This window comes from Cibotium barometz, chromosome 39 (genome assembly GCF_041138505.1).
Source record: "Cibotium barometz isolate CiBa-2024 chromosome 39, ASM4113850v1, whole genome shotgun sequence".
Taxonomy (NCBI): domain Eukaryota; kingdom Viridiplantae; phylum Streptophyta; class Polypodiopsida; order Cyatheales; family Cibotiaceae; genus Cibotium; species Cibotium barometz.
The window spans coordinates 12,117,392-12,138,398 of NC_141084.1; the positions used below are offsets into that span (position 1 = coordinate 12,117,392).

Consider the following 21,007-nt stretch of genomic DNA (forward strand, 5'->3'; position numbering starts at 1 on the left):
ACTGCTAGAGGGTGGTGTGATCACGTACTAGAGTATGGCTGTGCCGGAGGAACTCATGGAAGGTTGGGATTGAGGTCTCAGGAAATTGTTTTATTTGTTTTCATCATATTCTGTATGTACTTGGTTTGTAGAGTGTTTACTCTGTGGCACCCGTTCTCTTGTACTGGAACACTCTGTTTTGGTAATAAAGATACCTCAAGGGGAGAGCTGGCCCAACTTCAGTCCCTAGTGCTGTGTCTTCTGCAAGTTTCTCATATTGTTGTTTCAGTGGTTACAAAGCATGATTATGTATTGTTAGATGCTTATGTAACATGCAGCGGAATTATGCGTAATGAAGGATCCTGTCACACAAGTCTCACACCTCCTTCTTTATCGTGAGTTTCACGAGTCTTTAGTAATCCACTTTTATCACTTCAAACTCTAAGAGACGAGAGAGAGATATATATATGTACACCGTATTGGGTCCCAAATTACCCACTGAAGGGCCCCCTCCTATTGCTAGGAGTATTAGCTTTATTACCTTTGAAGAGAATGGTTGAGGGACTGACTTTGGACTGTAGATAAGCCAAACGCAAGACCTCTGGTAGACCAAGAGTCGGGCTGAATTGTATACGGCTATAGAAGCACCAATGACGACCGATCTCAAGCCTATGCACTCTTCCAATGGAATGTAGGAAGGCTGCAAATCTGAGGTTGAGAGAAGGGGCTGATTGGGACTGTTCTAGGTTGTGAATGTATGCTGAAAATGAATGTATGAATGCGTTTTACCTTCACCGGAAGGGCTGTAGCAAAATGATGCTATGATGAATGCTGAAAATTGTGTATATGCTGAAAACGCAAGGTTCTAAAGTGGCTGAATGCTGAATGGTGCTGCGTTTTGATGATGAGGGGCTGGATGCTCAATCGTTGATGCTCCTTGTACCGAAGGATCAAACGCTTGAAGGCTGATGATTGAATGATGATAGTATGCAAGAAGCGATGCTATTTATATGGGTATGTTGGCTGGTGGGTTGGTTGGCAAACTAGCCGATTGGTTTAATGAAGCTACACGACTGGATAATAGGTGAAATAATGGTAATAAATGTTGGAAAAATATGGAAAAAATGCCAAATAAATAGGATAAAATATTGGATGATATCTTGAGGCTTCTGCAATGGTCTAGATGGTCTACTATATACATATGGGATGAATGATATGCAAAATGCACACATGACGTGATGCAAACGCTAAGGCTTCTACTGACTTCTATATGAATGAATGATTCTCTCGACTGACTGACTGACTCTATAAGGCTAAGGAATGACCTACGTAGCTCGTGCCTGACATATCCTGGACTGAGTATTACAATGGGGTCACGACGTACGACAAATATCAAATCCTAAAGGGTTGTACTGCTGTACAGTGTTGCACTGATGATGAGCCATCTTGTCACCATGCACTATAGTGCAGAGTGCATGTGACATTCCCTCTTCCTTAGCTAGGCAGCAGGTTCATGGCTTCCAAGTATTCTGCCAACAACTGGGGGAACTCTTCGTCTAGCCAAATTGCTTCGTGGGTACCTTGATCTCGGAACTTCGTATAGAACTTACGGAGTCTTTGACTGGAACCATGATTCCAACAATGAAGAAGGATCTGCTCAGGCTCAATGACTTCTGATTCGTCTACCACGTTTGGCTGTTGTTCATTTGAAACATCAAACACTTCTGGTCCAACATATGGTTTTAGCCAAGAAACATGAAAAACGTCATGCATCGTCCAACTATTAGGTAACTTTAATTTCATGGAGACATCACTTATCTTTTTAACTATAGGAAAGGGTCCAAAACTACGAAAAGAAAGCTTGGGACAGCTTTTGCTCACTTGTTTCAATCTCTGTTTCATGATGCGCAAATAGACTCAATCTCCTTCCTTGAAGTGGACATCTCGTCTAGACTTATTTGCCTGTCTGCTATAAGCTTCCTGGGCTTTGGTCGAGCGGTCTTTAACTGACTCAATGATTTTGGAAAATGCTTCCGTCATTTTTTTAGCCTCAAGAGATGGAGACACCATTCTCGTCAAAAGAGAAGAGAAACGGCGACCAAAGGTTGCCTCATACGGAGTCTGTCCGACATTGGATGAATGAGTATCGTTCAAGATGGCTTGGACCAATGGAAGATAATATTTCCATCTGGACTATTGGTCATGACAGGATGACTTGAGATCATCAAATGCCAACTGGTTATAGATTTCTGTTTGGTTGTCTGTCTGTGGATGGAATGCACTCGACAATTGTAGCTTGGTTTCAAAGTTCTTGAATAATGCCCTCCAAAAATGTGAGGTGAACTTGGAATCCCTGTCTGATGTAATGGTGCTAGCCAAACCACAAATGGGGTACCAATGCTTGAGAAAAAGGCGGGCTACGTCCTTAGTTGTGGTCGTATGCTTGCATGGGATAAGCATGCAGAACTTATTGAAGCGATCCACAATGGTAAAACACTGAATGTTATGAGATTTGGTGGATGCTGGTAGAGGCCCTACAAAGTCCATAGAGATTTCGATGGAAGGTCCGTCGGGGATAGGCAAAGGTTGAAGTTGTTAGCAGTCATCTCCTATCCGTACATATTACTCAGTGAGGGCCTTTGTTGTGGGTGTACCCGCCCAGGAGTTTTTCCCATTTTTTCATTTTTTTTCCTCCCTGTTTTTTGTTGTGGTGGGGACTGTCTGGTGTTGGCCGACTTGATTTGGTCGTGGCCGACTGTGTTTTTCTTTTGGCCGACGAGGTCTTGTCCTGGCCGACTGCACATGTGCTAGCCGACTGGTCATTTTCTCAGTCGTGGACATGTGTGCACCTAGTCAGTTGTTTTTGGGTTGGTCGACCAGCAGCCTAGGGTGGTATAAATACCACCCTTGCTCCCACACCTATTTTTGTTCCGGATGTTGTGTATATAACAGAGTTTATACAGCCTCTCTCTCTCTCTACACTACTATGTTTTGTTCTCCACAACACTTGTCTCATTTTTTCCGCTATGATGGTATCAGAGCCCCAGGTGGCTTGAAGCTTGAGATGGTGGGAGCTTAAGGGTTTGCTGATTTTTGGTGCTGATTGGAGATTTCTTGGGCTATTCGGGACTTGGAGATCGGGTAGAAGGCGGCCATCACCGTTGGACAGCCACCTTGCATATTATTTGCAACCTCTCCTTCATTTTTTTCCTACCCACCCTCCCTTCACAAGAAATTGTGAACCCTTGAGATGGCAGATTTGCTTGAGATGGTTGAGAAGCACGTGAAGATCCCTACTCTCCCCACATTCTTGGTGACGACAGTTGGACGGGACCAATTACTGTATGTGGAAGGTAATGATGGAGTTTTGTCTTGGTGGCTTATGACTTGGCTGATTTCATTGTGGCTGGTGTTTCACGGCCGGAGTTGGAGGACGAGGAGCTTTTACCCTCTACTCGGGAGCCTCAGGCACAGTCGTGGGATCGTGTCAATGCTCGTGTGCGTTCTTTCATCTCCCTTAATTGCACACCACACATGATTAATCATATCAAACATATGACGCTGGCCAGAGGGATTTGGCAACATTTGGCTTCTTTGTATAAGAGGCAGCAAGTTGCAGGCTCTTCAGCAAGAGGTTCTTCGGGCTGGGAAGGAGATATCTTTAGAGGACATGGCCATCACTTTGCTGTCTCATCTGACCTCTCAGTATTCAGCTTTTTACTCCTCTTTGATCACCAGTGGGAGGCTCAGCACCATCACATGGGAGGAGCTTGTGTCTATGGTCTTGGACCAAGAAGAGCGTTTTACGAACCCTCCACAGGGTGGAGGTTCTGAGGCCTTGACTAGCCAACGGACGAAAGGCCGTAACAACAACAACCATAAGGGCAAAGGGAAGTCTTCATCGAAGAAGCTCGATTCAGAGCGTGAAACTTTGAAGGCCGAGTGGACCTGTAACAATTGTGGCAAGAAAGGCCACTATTAGAGGAAATGTCCTAAGCGGAGTACCAAGAAGAGTGCCGATTCTTTAGTTGCAGCTGCCAAGACTCCAACTTTTGTGCACTTGGAGATTATGGACACAGATGCTTCATCTTCTTCGAGCAGGGAGGCAGTTGGTTTCATCGCCATGGATACTCGGGAGTGGATGCTCGACATTGGTGCTTCCAGGCACATGACTCCTTCCCGAGAGTTATTATAGGATCTTAAATGGCAGTTAGGTCGCATTTTCATTGGCGACAATTTCACTATACCGATTCACAGTGAGGTCAATATGGAGATTATTCCTGATGGCAAAGAGAGGAAGCATTCCTCTCGTGTTCTTTACATCCCAGCACTTGGTTTTCATCTATTGTCAGTGCGTGAGGTTTGCAAGATTGGCTTCAGGATGGAGTTTGAGGAGCATTCTGTTGCTTTACGGGACAAAGAAACAGGCTAGGTTGTATGAGTGGAGATGGTATCTACAAACTCTCAGCACTCTCTTCTCTGATAGACACTTAGATCGGTGATTTGTGGCACCTACGTTTTGGCCATTTGAATGTGGATGTGCAGCTTCCCTCCGAGTGGACCACAGAGGATGGACCTCGAAGATCGCACAGAGTTCGTGACAAAAGTCATTCAAAGGCGTTACAATGAACTATGCTTTGATGTCTCGTATCATTCGGGACAAAGAGTCCACATCCGTGAAGGAAGCTCTTTCTCAAGAGACATGGAGGAAAGCCATGCAAGTGGAACTGGATGCCATAGAGAAGAATAAAACTTGGGAGTTGGTTCCGAGGCCGTCAAAACGATCAGTCATTGGTGTCAAGTGGGTCTTTAAGACCAAGTATACGTCTGATGGGTTGGTGGACAAGCACAGGGCCAGACTTGTGGCTAAGGGCTATGCTCAATGACATGGCATCGACTATGTGGCTACCTTTGCACTGACAGTGAAGATGACCACGATTTGGACAGTTCTTGTCCTTGCCTCTTCTTAGCGGGTGGCCCGTATATCAGATGGATGTAAAATTTGCGTTCCTTAGTGGTGATTTGCAGGAGGAGGTGTATGTTGCGTAGCCTCCAGGCTTTGAGATTCCGGGACCAAAGGGGATAGTTCATAGGTTGCGAAAGGCCTTGTATGGTCTTAAGCAGGCTCCCAAGGCTTGGAATCAGAAGATTGATTCCTTTTTTCTACAAACAAGATTTTCGAGATCAGTTGCAAATCCTAACTTGTATCTCTTTCGGGAACGCGGTTTGGTCACGTTGATTATCCTTTATGTGGATGATCTCATTCTCACTGGCGGTCATGTGGAGCATATAGCAGTGACGAAGGCTGCCATGTCAAAGGAGTTTGAGATGATCGACTTAGGCTTACTTCACTTCTTCTTGGGATTGGAGATTTGGCAGACCCAGTGGGGGTTCTTTGTTTCTCAGTAGCGTTATGTTCATGAGTTGCTGGTGACCTTTGGGATGGAGAACTACAAGTCTATTACTTCACCAATGGACCCGAACACTAAAGTTACAGTGAATGATCCTTGTGAGTAGGTTGATGCCTCTTTGTATCGGAAGCTCGTTGGTTCATTGATTTGGTTGCTAAACACCATTGGACTTGAGCTTTCCCGTGGGGCTGTTGAGCTCATTCATGCAGACTTTGAAGACTCAGGGACACATGATTGCGGATTTTGCGGTATTTGCAAGGTACGAAGGATCTTGGACTCTTCTATGACACTAGAGGGGGAACGACGGATGGAGTCAGACTCCACGGTTGGAGTGACTCAGATTGGGAAGGAGATCCAGACACGAGGAGATCTACATCAGGCTACGGATTTACCCTTGGCTCAGGAGCTATTTCATGGAGCAGCAAGAGGCAGCCAACTATTGTCTTGCATCTACAGAGGCAAAGTATCGGGCTGCTTGTGGTGCTGCTTGCAAGGTTGTGTGGTTGCGGAGGTTGCTTGGCGAGATTGGGTTTCCACAGAAGGAACCCACGGTCATCCAGTGCGATAACTAGAGGTGTATAGCTATTGCTCGGAACCTGGTCTTCCATGCTCAGACCAAGCACATAGAGATACAATATCACTTTGTTCATGAGAAGATTTTAGCTGGTGACATCTTGCTTGTTTATTGTTCGACGGAGGACAATGGGGCGGATCTCTTTACGAAGTGTCTACCTCAGGCTATGCTCCGGCGTAGCACTCCAGCTCATTGGGGTTGGTTCCACATCCAGGAGCTGAGAGGGGGTGTTAACAGTCATCTCTTGTTTGTACATATTACTCAGTGAGGGCCTTTGTTGTGGGTGTGCCTACCTAGGAGTTTTTTCCATTTTTTCTCATTTTTTCTTGTTTTTTTCCTCCCTGTTTTTGGTCGTGGGGACTGTCTGGTGCCGGCCGACTTGATCTGGTCTTGGCCAACCATGTCTTGTCCTAGCCAATTGTACATGTGTTGGCCGACTGGTCATTTTCTCCGTTGTGGACATGTGTGCACCTAGTCGGCTGTTTTTGGGTTGGCCGACCAGTAGCCTAGGGTGGTATAAATACCACCCTTGCCCCCACACCTATTTTTGTATCGGATCTTGTGTATATAGCAGAGTTTATACAGCCTCTCTCTCTCTCTCTCTCTCTACACTTCTGTGTTTTGTTCTCCGCAGCACTTGTCTCATTTTTTCGCTATGCATTCCGACAGAAGTAACCCAACCTTTTTCCTATGTGGAACCTTAACTTTTTGACAAATCTTACAGGCTTGAACATGTGAAAAAACATCGTGCCTCATTTTTAGTCAATAAAAGGACCGTTCCAATTTCTGGAGGGTACTGTTGATACCTTTATGTCCTCCAACTAAGGAGTCATGGGCATCATGGAGAAGAGCTGCTTGCTTTTCTCGAATGACAGAGAGACGATTCTTGTAGAACAACCAACCGTTCTACACTGAGTAATGGCCAAACTCAGAAGTGAGGGCCAAACTGTATTGAATACCAAACTCAAGGGAATAGACATATTGATCTTTCATGCTATCTAAGTCTTTGCGAGTGATTTTGAGAATGGTAGACTCCTGCATGGTCTGGATGCTGGCCTTTTGACTAAGAGCATATGTGACTTGGTTATGCTTACCAGGGATGTACTTGATCATTCCTCCAAATTGTTGGAAGATCTGATTCCATTTGGCTTGCTGATCACTCCACTGGGCACTTGGCATGGTTTGAAGCCACTTAAGTGCTTGGTGGTCTGTTTTTACTGTGAAACCTCCACATAAAGGAAAGCCTTCCAATGTTTGAGCGTTGTGATTACATCCAAAAGCTCTTTGTTATAAACCGAATGATTCTTTTCGACGACATCCAACTTTCTAATGTAGTAGGCCACGGGTCTATTGTCCTGCTGAAGAAATGTACCTATGGCTACATTGTTGGCATCGGTAATGACCTCGAAAGGTTCATCCCAAGATGCTAACTTCAAAACAAGCGCTTCTGAGGTTGCTTCTGGAGTGCACGGAATGCATCAAGCGCCTTGCCTGTAACTGTGACTTTTTGTCTACGAGTCTTCACACCCTTGAGCAAGTCGGTGAGAGGTGCTGCAAGGTTGGAAAACTGAACATGATTGCTGTAGGCTTGGCAAAGACCTATGAACAAACAGATCTCTTGGGCGGTCTGAGGGATGTCCCAATCCAAGATCTCTTGAACCTTTGAGGGGTCCAATCGAATCCCAGCGGAACCAATGATATAGCCCAAGTATTGAACCTCTCTAAGGTCGAAGGTAGACTTTTTGACATTGATGTAGAGCCCATTATCTCGCAAAAGTTGCAAGACTTTCTCCACATCTTTCTCATGCTACTCCGCAGTGGCTGAGAATATAAGTATGTCATCAAGAAATATGAAAACACACTTACCAATGAGGACTGCGAAAATCCTGGACATTATTTTATTGAAGGTTGCGGGTGCATTGGTAAGCCCAAAGGGCATGACTACGAACTCGTAGTGACCATGCTCTATCCGGAAAGCTGTTTTTGAAATGTCAGCTTCAAAAATGCGGACTTGATAGTAACCACTCTTGAGGTCGATCTTAGTGAAAAATTTTGCACCGTCTAAACGCTCCAAAATGCACTCAATCCTTGGCATAGGAAACTTATTCTTAACGGTGAGTTTGTTTAAGGCCTTGTAGTCTACACAAAGGCATGCAAACTTGTCCTTCTTTTGGACAAATAGGATGGATGCAGCAAATGGTGAGGAAGATGGCCGAACGAATCCGGCTCGAAAGAGCTCGGATAACTGCTTTTCTAGCTCGCCCTCTTAAGTCTATGGGATGGGGGAAGACTGGGCGAGAGATCGTCCTTAAGCATAATGTCCTGGTGTCTAGACAGGAGGTCTGCTAACTGTGGGATTGGAGATGAAGATGAGATAGCCACTATCGATGAGGTAGTGGCCGTCTAAGCACGAATATAAATCAATGCTCCTTCCGCTTCCTTGCGGATAGCTCGTCGATTCTGGAGATGAGAAATCAACGGAATGCCAAGAATGCTTCTATTCCCACAAATCATGACAGGCTCAGGAAAATCTTTATAGATAGTAAAAGTGTCATACCCCCAATTGGGAATAGGCTCATACTGACGAAACCACTGGATTCCTAAGATCATGTCACTCCCCAAAAGAGGCGAGACAATGAAATCTCATTGGAATGAGGCCTTTTGAACTACAAAAGGCAAACTGTTGTGTCTTTTGAGATATGTGGGTGCGGAGACCAAGTGTGAACCCGTCCACATCTAAATGATATGGCACTAATGTACAGCTCATTTTGGTAGCCAATTGGGGAGAGATGGGGTCCTCAGAACTGCCCATGCCAAATAGAACTACAAACTGGCAGCCCTTGGCAGAGCCATAAGCTTGGATGAGGTTTTTTCGTGCAGCATCACTCTCATCCTCCTGCTTAGCATCAAATACCACGAATGGCATAGGATGCATAGAAGGTAAAAGCTGAATTGCATTTGTGGTAGTAGGTGGGGCTGGAGGAGCAAGAGATGCTGTGGCAACTGTGGAAGGTGTTTTGGAGGCTTGCTCTATTTGCCATTTCTGGCAATCCTTCTTACCATGCCCTATGGTATGTGGCTGTGCAGCAGATTGCTGTTGTTTGGGTTTGGTACTAGACTGTGGTTGCTTAGGCTTAATTCCGTTCATCTTCATTTCTTTATTTTGAGCCAGAGTCAAAGCTCGGTCATATGTGCTGGGTTCAAAGTTACGAACTGTGAACCGGATGTTAGGATCTAATCCACGAATGAATTGATCCATCTTGGCCTGCTCAGATAACCCTTACTGTTGTGCTAAAGTTATAACCTTACCGGAAAATTGAAGCACAGGTGACCCGTTCTGTCTGAGTCCATAGAACTCATCTACCACGTTGGTCAATTACTAGGGAGGAGTAATTTGGTCTTTAGGTTATGGACAAACGTATCCCAGCGAAAAGCTGTGGCACCTGTGGTGGGGTCCATATGAAGACTAGACCAATGCTACCACCAAGTGACTACCTTGCATGAGACTCATGCAAAACTTTTTGCCTAAAGTCTTTGGTAACACATAATCTGTTAGCATTCATGAGATATCCATCTTTACATACATATGGCATATGTGCTGTCCCGGACGGCAAATCAGCCCATAAAGATGGAAAATCAGCATCCGTAGCATAAGCATTATGCATCGTAGTCAAATCCTCATGTGATGCGACTAAAATAGCAGCGACATATGACTTTCGTGAGGGCGCATCGGCAACTACATTCTTCTTCCCAGGGGTATGAATGATCTGGAAATGAAACATGGAAAGAAAGTTTGCCATTCACATATGCTTCTTGGAAAGCTTTGTTTGACTAAAAGAATCTCAAACTTTGATGATCTGTCTTTATTGTAAATTCAGCTCCTAAGAGGTAGTGTTTCCACACCTTTAGCCGCCTTATGCAGGGCATAGAGGAATTTTGCCAACCACTTAGTTTATTGAGAGGTATTTCTTTTGGCCTGCTATGCTCAAGGATATTGAGGCATATGTATGTCAATGTATTACTTGCCAAAAGGTAAAATTTAGCAGGCAAAAGACCCCAGGGTTACTTCAGCCCTTACCCATGGGAAAGCATAGCCATGGATTTCATCATGGATTTGCCTCGTACACAGTATGGCAATGATGCCATATGGACTATTGTTGACATATTCAGCAAACAGGCTCACTTCATCCCAGTGAAGAAGACCATTAAGCTAGACCAGATGGTTAAACTTTTTCTCTCACACATTTTTAAGCATCATGGAATGCCTAAGTCCATTGTGGGTGACAGAGATCCTAGGACTACTAGCCTATTTTGGAGGGCTCTTTTTGACAATATGGGCACAAAACTTAGCTTCTTGTCAGCTTTTCACCCTGAGAAAGATGGACAGAGTGAAGTTGCAAATTCAGCCATACTTGATTTACTTAAGTGCTATGTTGCCGAGCAAAAGACCATGCGGGAGAAATTTTTACCATTGGTAGAATTTGCCTACAACAATACCGTACACTCCTCTATAGGCAAAGCACCATTTGAGGTTATGTATGGCAGAGTAGTCTTGCCTCCCATTTTGCGTACAAAAAATGAAATCTTTGTAGCAGATGAATATGTACATGATTTGCAGGATGCTTTTGCAAAAGTACGGACATCCATTCAAAAGTCCTAAGAAACACATAAAAAGGTTGCTGATAAGCATAGACTTCACATGGATCTCAAAGACGGAGATTGGGTACTGCTGAAATTTGATAAGGCGAGACTTCGTAAAAGACTTGGCAAGGAGGGTGCTACTCCTAAGCATAGTTGTCTCTGTACAACGCACGACAGCATATCGTACGGAATACCGTACAATATAATATCGTACGAACTTTTTCGAGAATTTTTTTTTGGATTTTTTTTTTCCAAATTTTTTTTTGGGAGTAATGGTCTTGTTTTTGCTCGTCTATGGTTGTTTGAGATTTCCTCTGTACTATGATGCTTCCCTCCTTTTTAAAATACTCCATATCTCGAAATTGGAAATACCTAAGTTTATAAGTAATTTTTTAAAACACACAATGAGGTTCTGGTAGTTCTTCCTCCACTCTTGCAAATGAGGATGCTCCGATTGCCTTGTCACAGGACCTTAGAGAGTCCGAGTTTGATGACGAGGGCAACATCCTTAGCGAGGGTGACTTCTGCAAGCGCTCCGATAGGCACTCTTCTAATGGAGATGATCCTAGCGAGGGCTTTGATTTTGATAGTGATCACTTCTCCATCTAGATTCTAGCCCCAACCCTCTAGCCTCCCTTTTTTGTGCACCACTTTTTGTACTTACTACTACGGCTACATGCGCCTAGAGCGCCTTGCATTGTATGCCTTAGGCTTTAGCCTAACATCTATGTATGTTTTCAACTTGGTTTTAATGGAATTTTGGTTTGAGTCATCATCATGTGACAACTTGTCTTCTCTTTAAAATTGAAAATACTAAAGTTTGTAAGTATTTTCTTAAAAGACCGTACGATAAGATTTTTTTTTAAAAATATCATATCATATTTTCCCGTACGGTATCGTATCGTACAAACCGTACGGTATCGTACTTGACAACTATGCTCCTTAGCTTGCCAACAGGTATTATGGCCCTTTCAAAATTACCCAAAAGATTAATGAGGTTGCATTCAGATTGGCTCTCCCAAATCGTTGGAAGATTCATAATGCTTTTCATATGAGTCTTCTTCGAAAGTATTTGGGACCAAAGCCCAGTGAACCTATGGAGGAGGACCCTCCTGAAGTTGAGGAAATAGAAGAGATACTCCAACCTGAGCAAATCCTTTTTCATAAAGAAAAGAGGCTCCCAGGAGGCCGTTTACAGCGTTGCTATCTAGTTAAGTTTCACAACTATCCTGCAATGGTGGTTGGATGACCAGACATTGAAAGATTATCCTCAAATTTGGATGCCTACTTGGAAGCTCTTCAGTTGCGGTCAACTGTTTAGAAGAGGGGGGAGATGTCACCATTTGGCTTCCTGAACAACAAGGTATCCTCAAATAAATGCAAAGATAGATTCTCTTCGGATCTTTCTATGCATTTGGACACCAGTTTGACTGGTGAATCGCCCTTGGGATGTCCAATATTTGGGCTTTGCAGATATGATCAGTAGTCCTATGAGATGGATTGATATTTCAAGAGGGATGAGAGCTTTGCTGATATCATCAGTAGTTCGTCTGGCAGTGCCAGTGCTAGTGTGACTAGTAGGCTTGGAGGTGTGACCAGTATGATTGGGAACAGTGGAACTCGGGGTCATCTAGTATGACTAGGCCCCTGAGTGAGATACATGGCTTGAGAACGGGGGATTTCCAATGTATATTTGCATATGCGCTTCACTTTATGTATGTGCGAAGATAAAAGATTTACTAGATGCATGACTTGTTTTCGTGCCCTGCATTATGCTTGCCTATGTTCGGTCTCGTAGTGCTGGGGACACCCAGAACTATTGGCTATGAGACTGTGTGGATGCCTTTGCTTGTTGATTTGCGATTGGCTTTTTGCAAGCACCAAAACTGGTTGTCGAAAGATCTAAAACCATGTATAAGGCTTAGCTATGTTTTTATAAGGTGGAGTGTTCACACCTACATAAAAAATGGGTGTGAACACCCCAATGGGCACACAAAATTTTGAAGTATCTACATAGACAGAATCGTGCCATTTATGAAGGGCTTATGATGCGTTGAAATAAAACAAATAAAAAGGCCACGTGGAAAACATCCAAAGCCCTCATACCCTTATGGTGTGATAGTCGACGTGGAAAAAAAGAACACGGCTGGTTGGCGAAGAACCTGGCATCGTTTGACCTTTTCGCACACCGACGGGAGGCGCTGGAGAGGTGGTCGGCGAATTGAAGTGAAGAGCATACACACTCTCTTCTTCTCTGGGAATCAGTCGACTGAAGCGAAGCAGGACTACTTATCTCTTTCTCTCTCTCTCCTTCAGCCGACTGAAGCTAGAAGTCGCCTTTCTCTCTTTATAGCAGTCAGCCGACTGAAACGAACAGAGTTCATTCTCTCTCTGCTGCAGCCAGTGAACTGAAGTGTTCCAAAGCTATTGCTTTTTCTCTGTCACTCAGGCTGAATGAAGGATATCAATATGCTCGCTGGCTGGACTGCACCACAAGTATCTCTCTTTCCTTTCTTTCGAAACTGAACTACAGGGATACTCCATCACGTCTATTCTTGGTTTTTCCAAGGCTGTGCACAAAAAGGAGAAGAGGGACAGCTTGTCAAAAACTCTTTCGTTGTTCTCCATTGGGTAGTTTACTGTATACAGGGCTGTGTACCATACAGGGCTGTGTACGAAGTGTATCACTCTCTCAGCACAGGGCTCCAAACACAGTGGTACAGCAGGTTACTGTTTTCCTTCCATACTTACTCATATACAAAGGCTGAATACAGAAAGGGACAGTTGATTGTTAGCACAAATCTATCACATACACATATGGGTGGAGAGCCATTCATCAAATTCAAATGTAGAATCTGCTGAAGCCTCTTCATTGAATAACTTACATTTGATACAAGAGAAGTATCCAAAAAGAAGATGTGTTGGAAAGAGTTACTGCACATATGTTTCCATCTATGTTTGATGACTAGATGAGCCTGGTTCTTGAGGAGCATCTGGTATTGTGTGAGACTGGGAGTGCTTGTGAGAGCCACATAGTAGCCTATGTGAGGCTGGGCATCTCTTGTGAGATCCACACAAGGCTAGTGTGAAGCTTGAAACACCCCTTGCCTTGGGCTTGGGTGGAGTAACTTGTTTTACTTTGTTTTCATCTTTTATACTTGGAAATCCGGTCCAAGAGCACCCTCTACATGTATTGCAAATACTCCCTGTAATAAAGTTTTATCTATAATGGGGGGGGGGGTGGGAGCGGCCCGTTCCGGACCCATTGTGTTGTTAACTTCTCTAAGTCTTTTATACTCATTAGGTAAGTGTGGATGAGTGTGGTTGTTACTGGTGAATCTTAATGTCTTTAATGTGAAGTTTAATATTCTTAGAAATTTGGATTGTACTTCCCACCTCGGTTTCATGTCCTCCATGGTTTGATTCACACGCTCTGTCTGCCCATCAGACTCAGGATGATCAGATGAGCTCATACTAAGCTTTGTGTCCAATTTCTTGAGCCTGACATGTCTAGGAACTTAGGATCTTGATTGGTAAGCCTTAAAGGCTAAACAATTTTCCAATAAACAAATGAGCAAGTTGCATAGCTGAGATTTTCTCTTTCTTGTAGGAATAAATCTTGCCAACTTAGTGAGTCGGACAACAATTATCTATATGGTAGATCCTTTCTGATAATAGATCTCGAAATCAAACTCTTGCATAAGCTCCAACCAATGAGTCTTTCACACCCTCAACTTTGGAGAGTTGCAAAAGGATTTTAGAGATGAATTATCCACATAGACAACAAAAGTAAAGCCATACAAATAATGTCTCCACTTTCATGGATAATTGCATAAGCTCTTTTTCATGCATTGGCCCCTCAAATCTATGGATCAGTTAGCTTTTTACTCTCAAAAGCAATTTGCCTACTATCTTGGAATAATATTACTCCAATAGCATCATCACTGGCATCTGTTTCAACCACCATTTGGATCTGCAGTTTGGAGCAAAGGAGTTGTTGTAGCCTCATGTTTCAACTCATTGAAACATTTGTCCAGCTCTTCAGTCCATTCCATAGGCTTGCACGTATTGTACTTGACTTTCTTCACCCTTCTAGAAACATTTGAAAAAGGCAATGCAATCTTTGCATAATTCCAGATGAATGTCTGGAAGAAGTGCAAAAAAAGGATTTGACCTAGGTGATGGTTCTTAAAGTTGGCCACTCACACACTTTCCTGATTTATTTCTCATAACAATGTGGACACCATTAATGGTAATTGTCACAAACAGGTGCGTGGTTATACAGAATTTAGTATTGCAATCACAAGATTATCATCCTTGATCACTGCCATATCCCACATACATAGCCATAATGATTGATTATACAATGTGGAAGTACTGAAAAGAAATGATACTGCACTAGGGACCAGAAGATGGGCTAGTTCCCCCCCCCCCCCCTTGAAGGATATGTATTGCCTTAAGGGAGTAAGAATTTTACAAGTACATAAAACGGGTGGCTTGGCCTAGCCATACACCACCGTTTCTTCCAAAATGATTGAACATGAAAACAACTTACAAAAACTATATTTGCCCACAAGTAGCCCAGCTACAAGCTCGCAATATGGTGCCGAGCACCCTTCACCAAGATTGTCCAGCAATCTTGATTTCTACAAATGTAGCTTAACTTCATGAGATCAACCATCTAGTAGCTGAAAAACCAGCCTTAGGAAAATGCCCAGTACTTCCCAAGGGTTCTCCCGCATAGAACTTGTAGCAACCGGAGCCAAGATGATTCTTCCACAGCTTCAATCTTTAGAAATAGTCTTCTTCTTCTTCTTCTAGCTTGAATGGAGACTTCCAAGAAGACTATCACAAACTTACCCAGATATGGACGAAATATACCGTCCATCATTTGCTGGAAAGTAGTTGGTGCATTGGTGAGTCTGAATGGTAAAACCAAGAGCTCATAATGCCCATATCTAGTTCTAAAACTAGTCCTAAAGATATCACCCTCAAATATCCTAATCTGATGGTAACTTGTTCTTAAATCAATCTTCGTGAAGTATCGCGCTCCACACAAAGCTGATTGATGAGGTCATCCATCCTTGGTAATGGATATTTATTATTTATTGTAAATTTGTTAAGACGCTTGTAATTCACACATCCTTTTTGTGTTATCGTTTTTGTCCACTAGGAGAATTGGTGCTCCCCTTGTGACTTGCTAGGCCTCACATGCCCATTCGAAGGTACTCTTGAAGTTGTCTACTTCTCAGATTGATTCAACTTGTAAAGCTATCTAAACATTGGTTGTGTCCTAGGTATAAGCTCAATCTTATGGTCTACACCTTTTTTGGAGGTAAACCATATACTCATTTCTCTCTTTTTCAGGTAAAACAGCTAGCAAAGAACAAACTTTGTGAATCTAGAAATGCTTCATTCTTATTCTTAAGCAAAGACACACAAATACTATTATTAAATTGCACTTCATTCTTAAGAACACAATAAAGAACATCACATTCATTATTGCGAAACATTTACACAGTTTTCAAAGCAGAGTAAACATGACTATCATCACCAGACACATTTGAACCATAGTTGTCAAGTACGAAGGTACGAAACGAGACGAAGGTACGAAAAAATGGTACCAGTACGGGACTTTTTATTTTGGAAAAATAAGTTCGATAGAGGTACGGTCCACTTTAAAAAACACTTGAAAAATAGATATTTGTACACATTTAGGGATGCAAATTCGAGTGAAGGTGGCAAGGTAGAAAGCCCCCATTGCCCAAACGTCAATAAAAAATAGTAAAACAAAACAGGCATGCATAAAAAATAGTCACCAAAAAAAACGGCTGAAAAAAAAAAACAAACAGTTTCGCATTAGTTTCGCTTGCATAGGTTGGTACCGCACCGTATTTTACGTACCTCATGAGCGGAACGAGTTTTGCAGACAACTATGATTTGAACAATCTACATATGAAGAAATCTTGCTCACTTGACCAAAAAGAAAACTTCTTCTCTTTTTGTACAAAAGTGATTACATGATGTATATAGTCAATATTTACATGAGGGCTCTTGTTTGCCCAGCAAAACATCTATGCTATCAAGGCGCCTAACTAGAAAAGAAAGGTTTTCGTCAGTGGACCATAAAGATCACCATATAAAGAAAACTTCTTCTCGTTATGTACAAAAGTGATTACATGATGTATATAGTCAATATTTACATGAAGGTTCTTGTGGAAAAACCACTCTTTGCCCAACAAAACATCTATGCTATCAAGGCACATAACTAGAAAAGAAAGCTCTTCGTCATTGGACCAAAAAGATGACCGTATAAAGAAAATTTCTTCTCTTTATGTACAAAAGTGATTACATGATGTATATAGTCAATATTTACATGAGGGCTCCTGTGGAAAAAACCACTCTTTGCCCAGCAAAACATCTATGCTATCAAGACAGATGGTCACTCTATGCCAATGGGATACGTAATTTTTGGACAAGAGTAGCATCAATAAAATTGTGAGTACTCCCATCATTAAACAATACATGCACAGGGGTTCTCATGACTTCACCTGTTTTGATATGCGGATTAAATCATGTGGACCAATACATGCACAAGGGTTCCCATGAGTTGATCCGTCGATATGTGGATTAAATCATGTGGACCAAACACCCCCTTGTTTAGATGACAATTCTCACTGTTGAAAGAACAAACATCAATACCATCACTAAGTGGATTATTTGGAAGTGTACCCATTTGTGGTTGCACAATTTTGCCACCACCTCACCTCGAAAAGCGTTCAAAACTACATTTATGGAGGCTTTTGTGAGATAGCCTGACTAGACTGTGAACTTTCGCAAACTGCAGACTATTTAGTTGGATGGGAGGACATTTGAGGCATTCATCCAGGAGTTTAGAGAGCTTATTACTAAGTTCTTTGATCTCCATGATTGTTATGTATGCCTGTTCTTTTTACAATCACTTCCTTGGGGTTATCAGAATGAAGTGCTGCGGAACAACACGATCAGATCTCACCTTGCTCGTATCTATGATGATACACTTCTGGCTGCTCGGAGGGACTCTGTAGATGCGTCCCTTACCACGCACCCCAAGTCCTCACGACTGTTACCATTGGCCACAATCCCAACTATATAGCCCAATAACCAGTTCACACTGCTATAAGAACTGTGTCCAGCCGGTCTTTGATACTTGCCTCATTACCTCCAAGCATGGGACATAACTTCTCTTGACCGTCGAACTAATCCAGATGTCTCATATCCAACCACTGCAACATTAAGACTTGCAAGCACATGGGTTAGACCATTTTGTGTATGAATGATAAATCTTTATTGTTAATCAATATCTAAGCTAGGCTAACTTATGCACTTAAACCATGGTAACACTACAGACAAACATGACTTGATCAAACGCTTTTGATTATGCATGATCACAGTTACACGAAGTCACATGAGTTTTTTTTTTTTTTTTTGGTGAGAAACTGTGGTATTATTTAAGAAGCTAGAAGGTCATTCTTTTTGTGGTTGATACTACATGGTGGGCTATCAGTCATTCAGTTGCAAACAGCAACAGGTGCAGCCCCAATTTGCCTCAGGTGCACCAGACCTACAGAGTCGAGTTAACATTGCATTTGAGTGTACATAGAGTCTCAGCACTTATCATGGCTCACCTTATGAGAGCACCATATGTCATTACTTGGGTACGACTTATGAGAGCACCATATGTCATTACTTGACGCTTTTGATTATGCATGATCATAGTTACACGCAGTCACATGAGTTTCTTTTTTTGATGAGGAACTGTGGAATTATTTAAGAACCTAGAAGGTCATTCTTTTTATGGTTGATACTACATGGTGGGCTATCAGTCATTCAGTTGCAAACAGCAACAGGTGCAGCCCCAATTCGCCTCAGGTGCACCAGAGCTACAGAGTCGAGTCAACATTGTATTTGAGTGTACATAGAGTCTCAGCACTTATCATGGCTCACCTTAGCACCATATGTCATTACTTGGGTAGCAGTTGTACGACTTATGAGAGCACCATATGTCATTACTTGGGTAGCAGCTGTATGACTTATGAGAGCACCATATGCCATTACTTGGGTAGCAGTTGCATTACTTATGGATACAGAACCCAAGGTATTCTACAAAAGTATCGCATCTGGATATGCCATTAAGGCTGTCAAAAGGGTAATCTAGGTTATGCCTTTTCAAGTATCTTTGATTTTTTTCCACTTAACCCTGTAGATATTGTTTGGGAGATTGTTGGGAGTCTGTCTTCTTGACAAGGTTGGAATGAGATGCACTGAGGTTATTGAGAGCACCCAGAGCTTCCATTGCAGTCCCTTGTTTCTATGTCAGTTTTGGTGTGCACACTGTATTGCTTTTGAATAGCTTTTAGGGACCTTCCAGATCTGCAGAGATCAGACGATGCAAAGCATGCTTGCATACGTGGGGTGACTGCCCCTTTGGTGCCTTTGCTTGTAAAGAGGGCTTATTCTAGCTGCAATGTAAATTGTGACTGTATAATAGATCGAAAATTTGCTTTGAGTACTCACTTTTTCATGCTGAATGACCTAGGGTGATCAACCTCACTGTGGGTTTCCTGAGAAGAACTTTGAAGAGAACGCGGGTATACTGGCTAGAATGGTATGCACACATCTGTTAAGGAACCTTTGTCTTCATTCTTCTTAAATTAGCAGAGGTTACTGACACAGCATTTGAATCCAAAAGGACAGAGCAATAAGGGCTTTAGTTCCTGTCCACGGCGTGTTGTCTAGTTGGTAGTTGATTGGACTCTCTCGGGCAAGATCTGCCTACTGGCGGGTGTTGGACTCTCCTCTCCCCCTAACCTTCCAAAATAGGGGGCGAGATCAGAGAGGCAACAATCCTAACTGATTAGCAGGGTTTCAACTTGGAAAGAAAAAAGGTCTTTAGTTCCTAACATGATGGTGCTGTTTTCAGGGCTATCGAGTCCTGGTCGTGGAGCAGGTTGAGACCCCTGAGCAGCGGGAGCAACGCAATATAAAGTCAGGCACAAAAGACAAGGCAATTCATTACTTTGAAAATTGCCATGCGAATTGAAGCTGTATGGCCATATGTTTCTCATGGTGGCTAAAGTATATTGTTTCTTCAGGTTGTCAAGCGGGATATATGTGCAGTCATTACCAAAGGAACCATTACAGAAGGAGATATGCTTGTATCTACTCCAGATGCTGCATACCTCATGACCGCATTCGAGATAGCTCATGAGGAAAGCTTGGATGGTTCTTCTACTATAGGATTGTGCTTTCTTGATGCTGCAACCAGTCGGTTTATGGTTGGCCAAGTAATAGTTTTACCTGTGCTGTCTGTTTTGATGATGGGTGCTGCACAATTACATAGCTTTTAAAATGTTTTTGATATACCCCTTCCCCCCCAAAAATAAAAAAATAAAAAAAAATGATATACTCTCTGGTTTTGCAAAATAACAGTTTTCAGATGACATGGCAAGGTCACGGCTAAGGTCGATTCTCTCAGAGCTAAGGCCAGTTGAGCTTGTCAAGCCAGGTGGCCTGCTTGCTGGCGCAACAGAGAAGGCCTTGAAGGAGCAGACCAGGAATGCTTTGGTCACGAACCTGACTCCGGGCTTGGAGTTTTGGGACTCAGAGAGGACAATTCATGAAATTGTGATGCTTTTTGGGGAGAAAACAGAAAGCAAGAATGGGAAATTCAAGGCCAAGGCAGACTTTGAAAATGGAATGCAAGTCCTGCCAGATTTTTTACGGTCTCTTGTCCATGCCAGTGGTAAAGGAAAAGCTGCGATTTGCGCTTTAGGAGGTTGCATCTCTTACTTGAGACAAACATTACTAGACCGCAGACTGCTGTTGTCGGGCCGATTTGAACTTCTTCCTGGTTCAGATTCCTTTCTAGAGCTGCCAATTGGAGGTAGTGCAGGTTCCAACAGGATAACAAAGGGAGGCAGTACAAATATTTCTAATGTCTTTGCAGATAACTCAGAGCCTTTTATGGTACTTGATAGCTCAGCTCTGGAAAATCTTGATATCCTGGAGAATAGCCATGATGGGGGTACCTCAGGGTGAGTTCTTGGTAATGTATGACACGATGAATTCAACTTTCTTGTGTTAGAAGGACACATGCTGTGTCAGGACAAAAAAAACTAGTTGCAAATGTTTGATGCTTCTCTAATATCTACCTATCTACCCGTGAGCAGTACTAAAGTTATAGCTTCCCTTGCTGATTATCAACCCTCTTTTGAGCCATTGGGTGCTTTCTTTGCTTCGTTATGCACTGCTTGTCCTCGCTATACTCTGTGAGCTCTTACTTCAGGTAGCTTTGCCTTGGTATTTATCTTTGCCATGTGTTTGTAGTGGTTGTATGATAATGATTTCACTAGGAGTGCAG

At 42.8% G+C, this 21,007-nt stretch overlaps 1 protein-coding gene across 1 annotated transcript in view; it reads left to right on the top strand.

Moving 5' to 3' along the window:
* Positions 1 to 21,007, top strand: part of MSH6 (MUTS homolog 6) — a 94,484-nt gene that overhangs the window by 24,367 nt on the left and 49,110 nt on the right. Inside the window, exons 6-9 of the mRNA XM_086778312.1 lie at positions 19,184 to 19,252; positions 19,568 to 19,651; positions 19,740 to 19,931; positions 20,077 to 20,681. Coding sequence (XP_086634438.1) covers positions 19,184 to 19,252; positions 19,568 to 19,651; positions 19,740 to 19,931; positions 20,077 to 20,681 — 950 coding nt within the window. The remainder of the gene's footprint in view (positions 1 to 19,183; positions 19,253 to 19,567; positions 19,652 to 19,739; positions 19,932 to 20,076; positions 20,682 to 21,007) is intronic.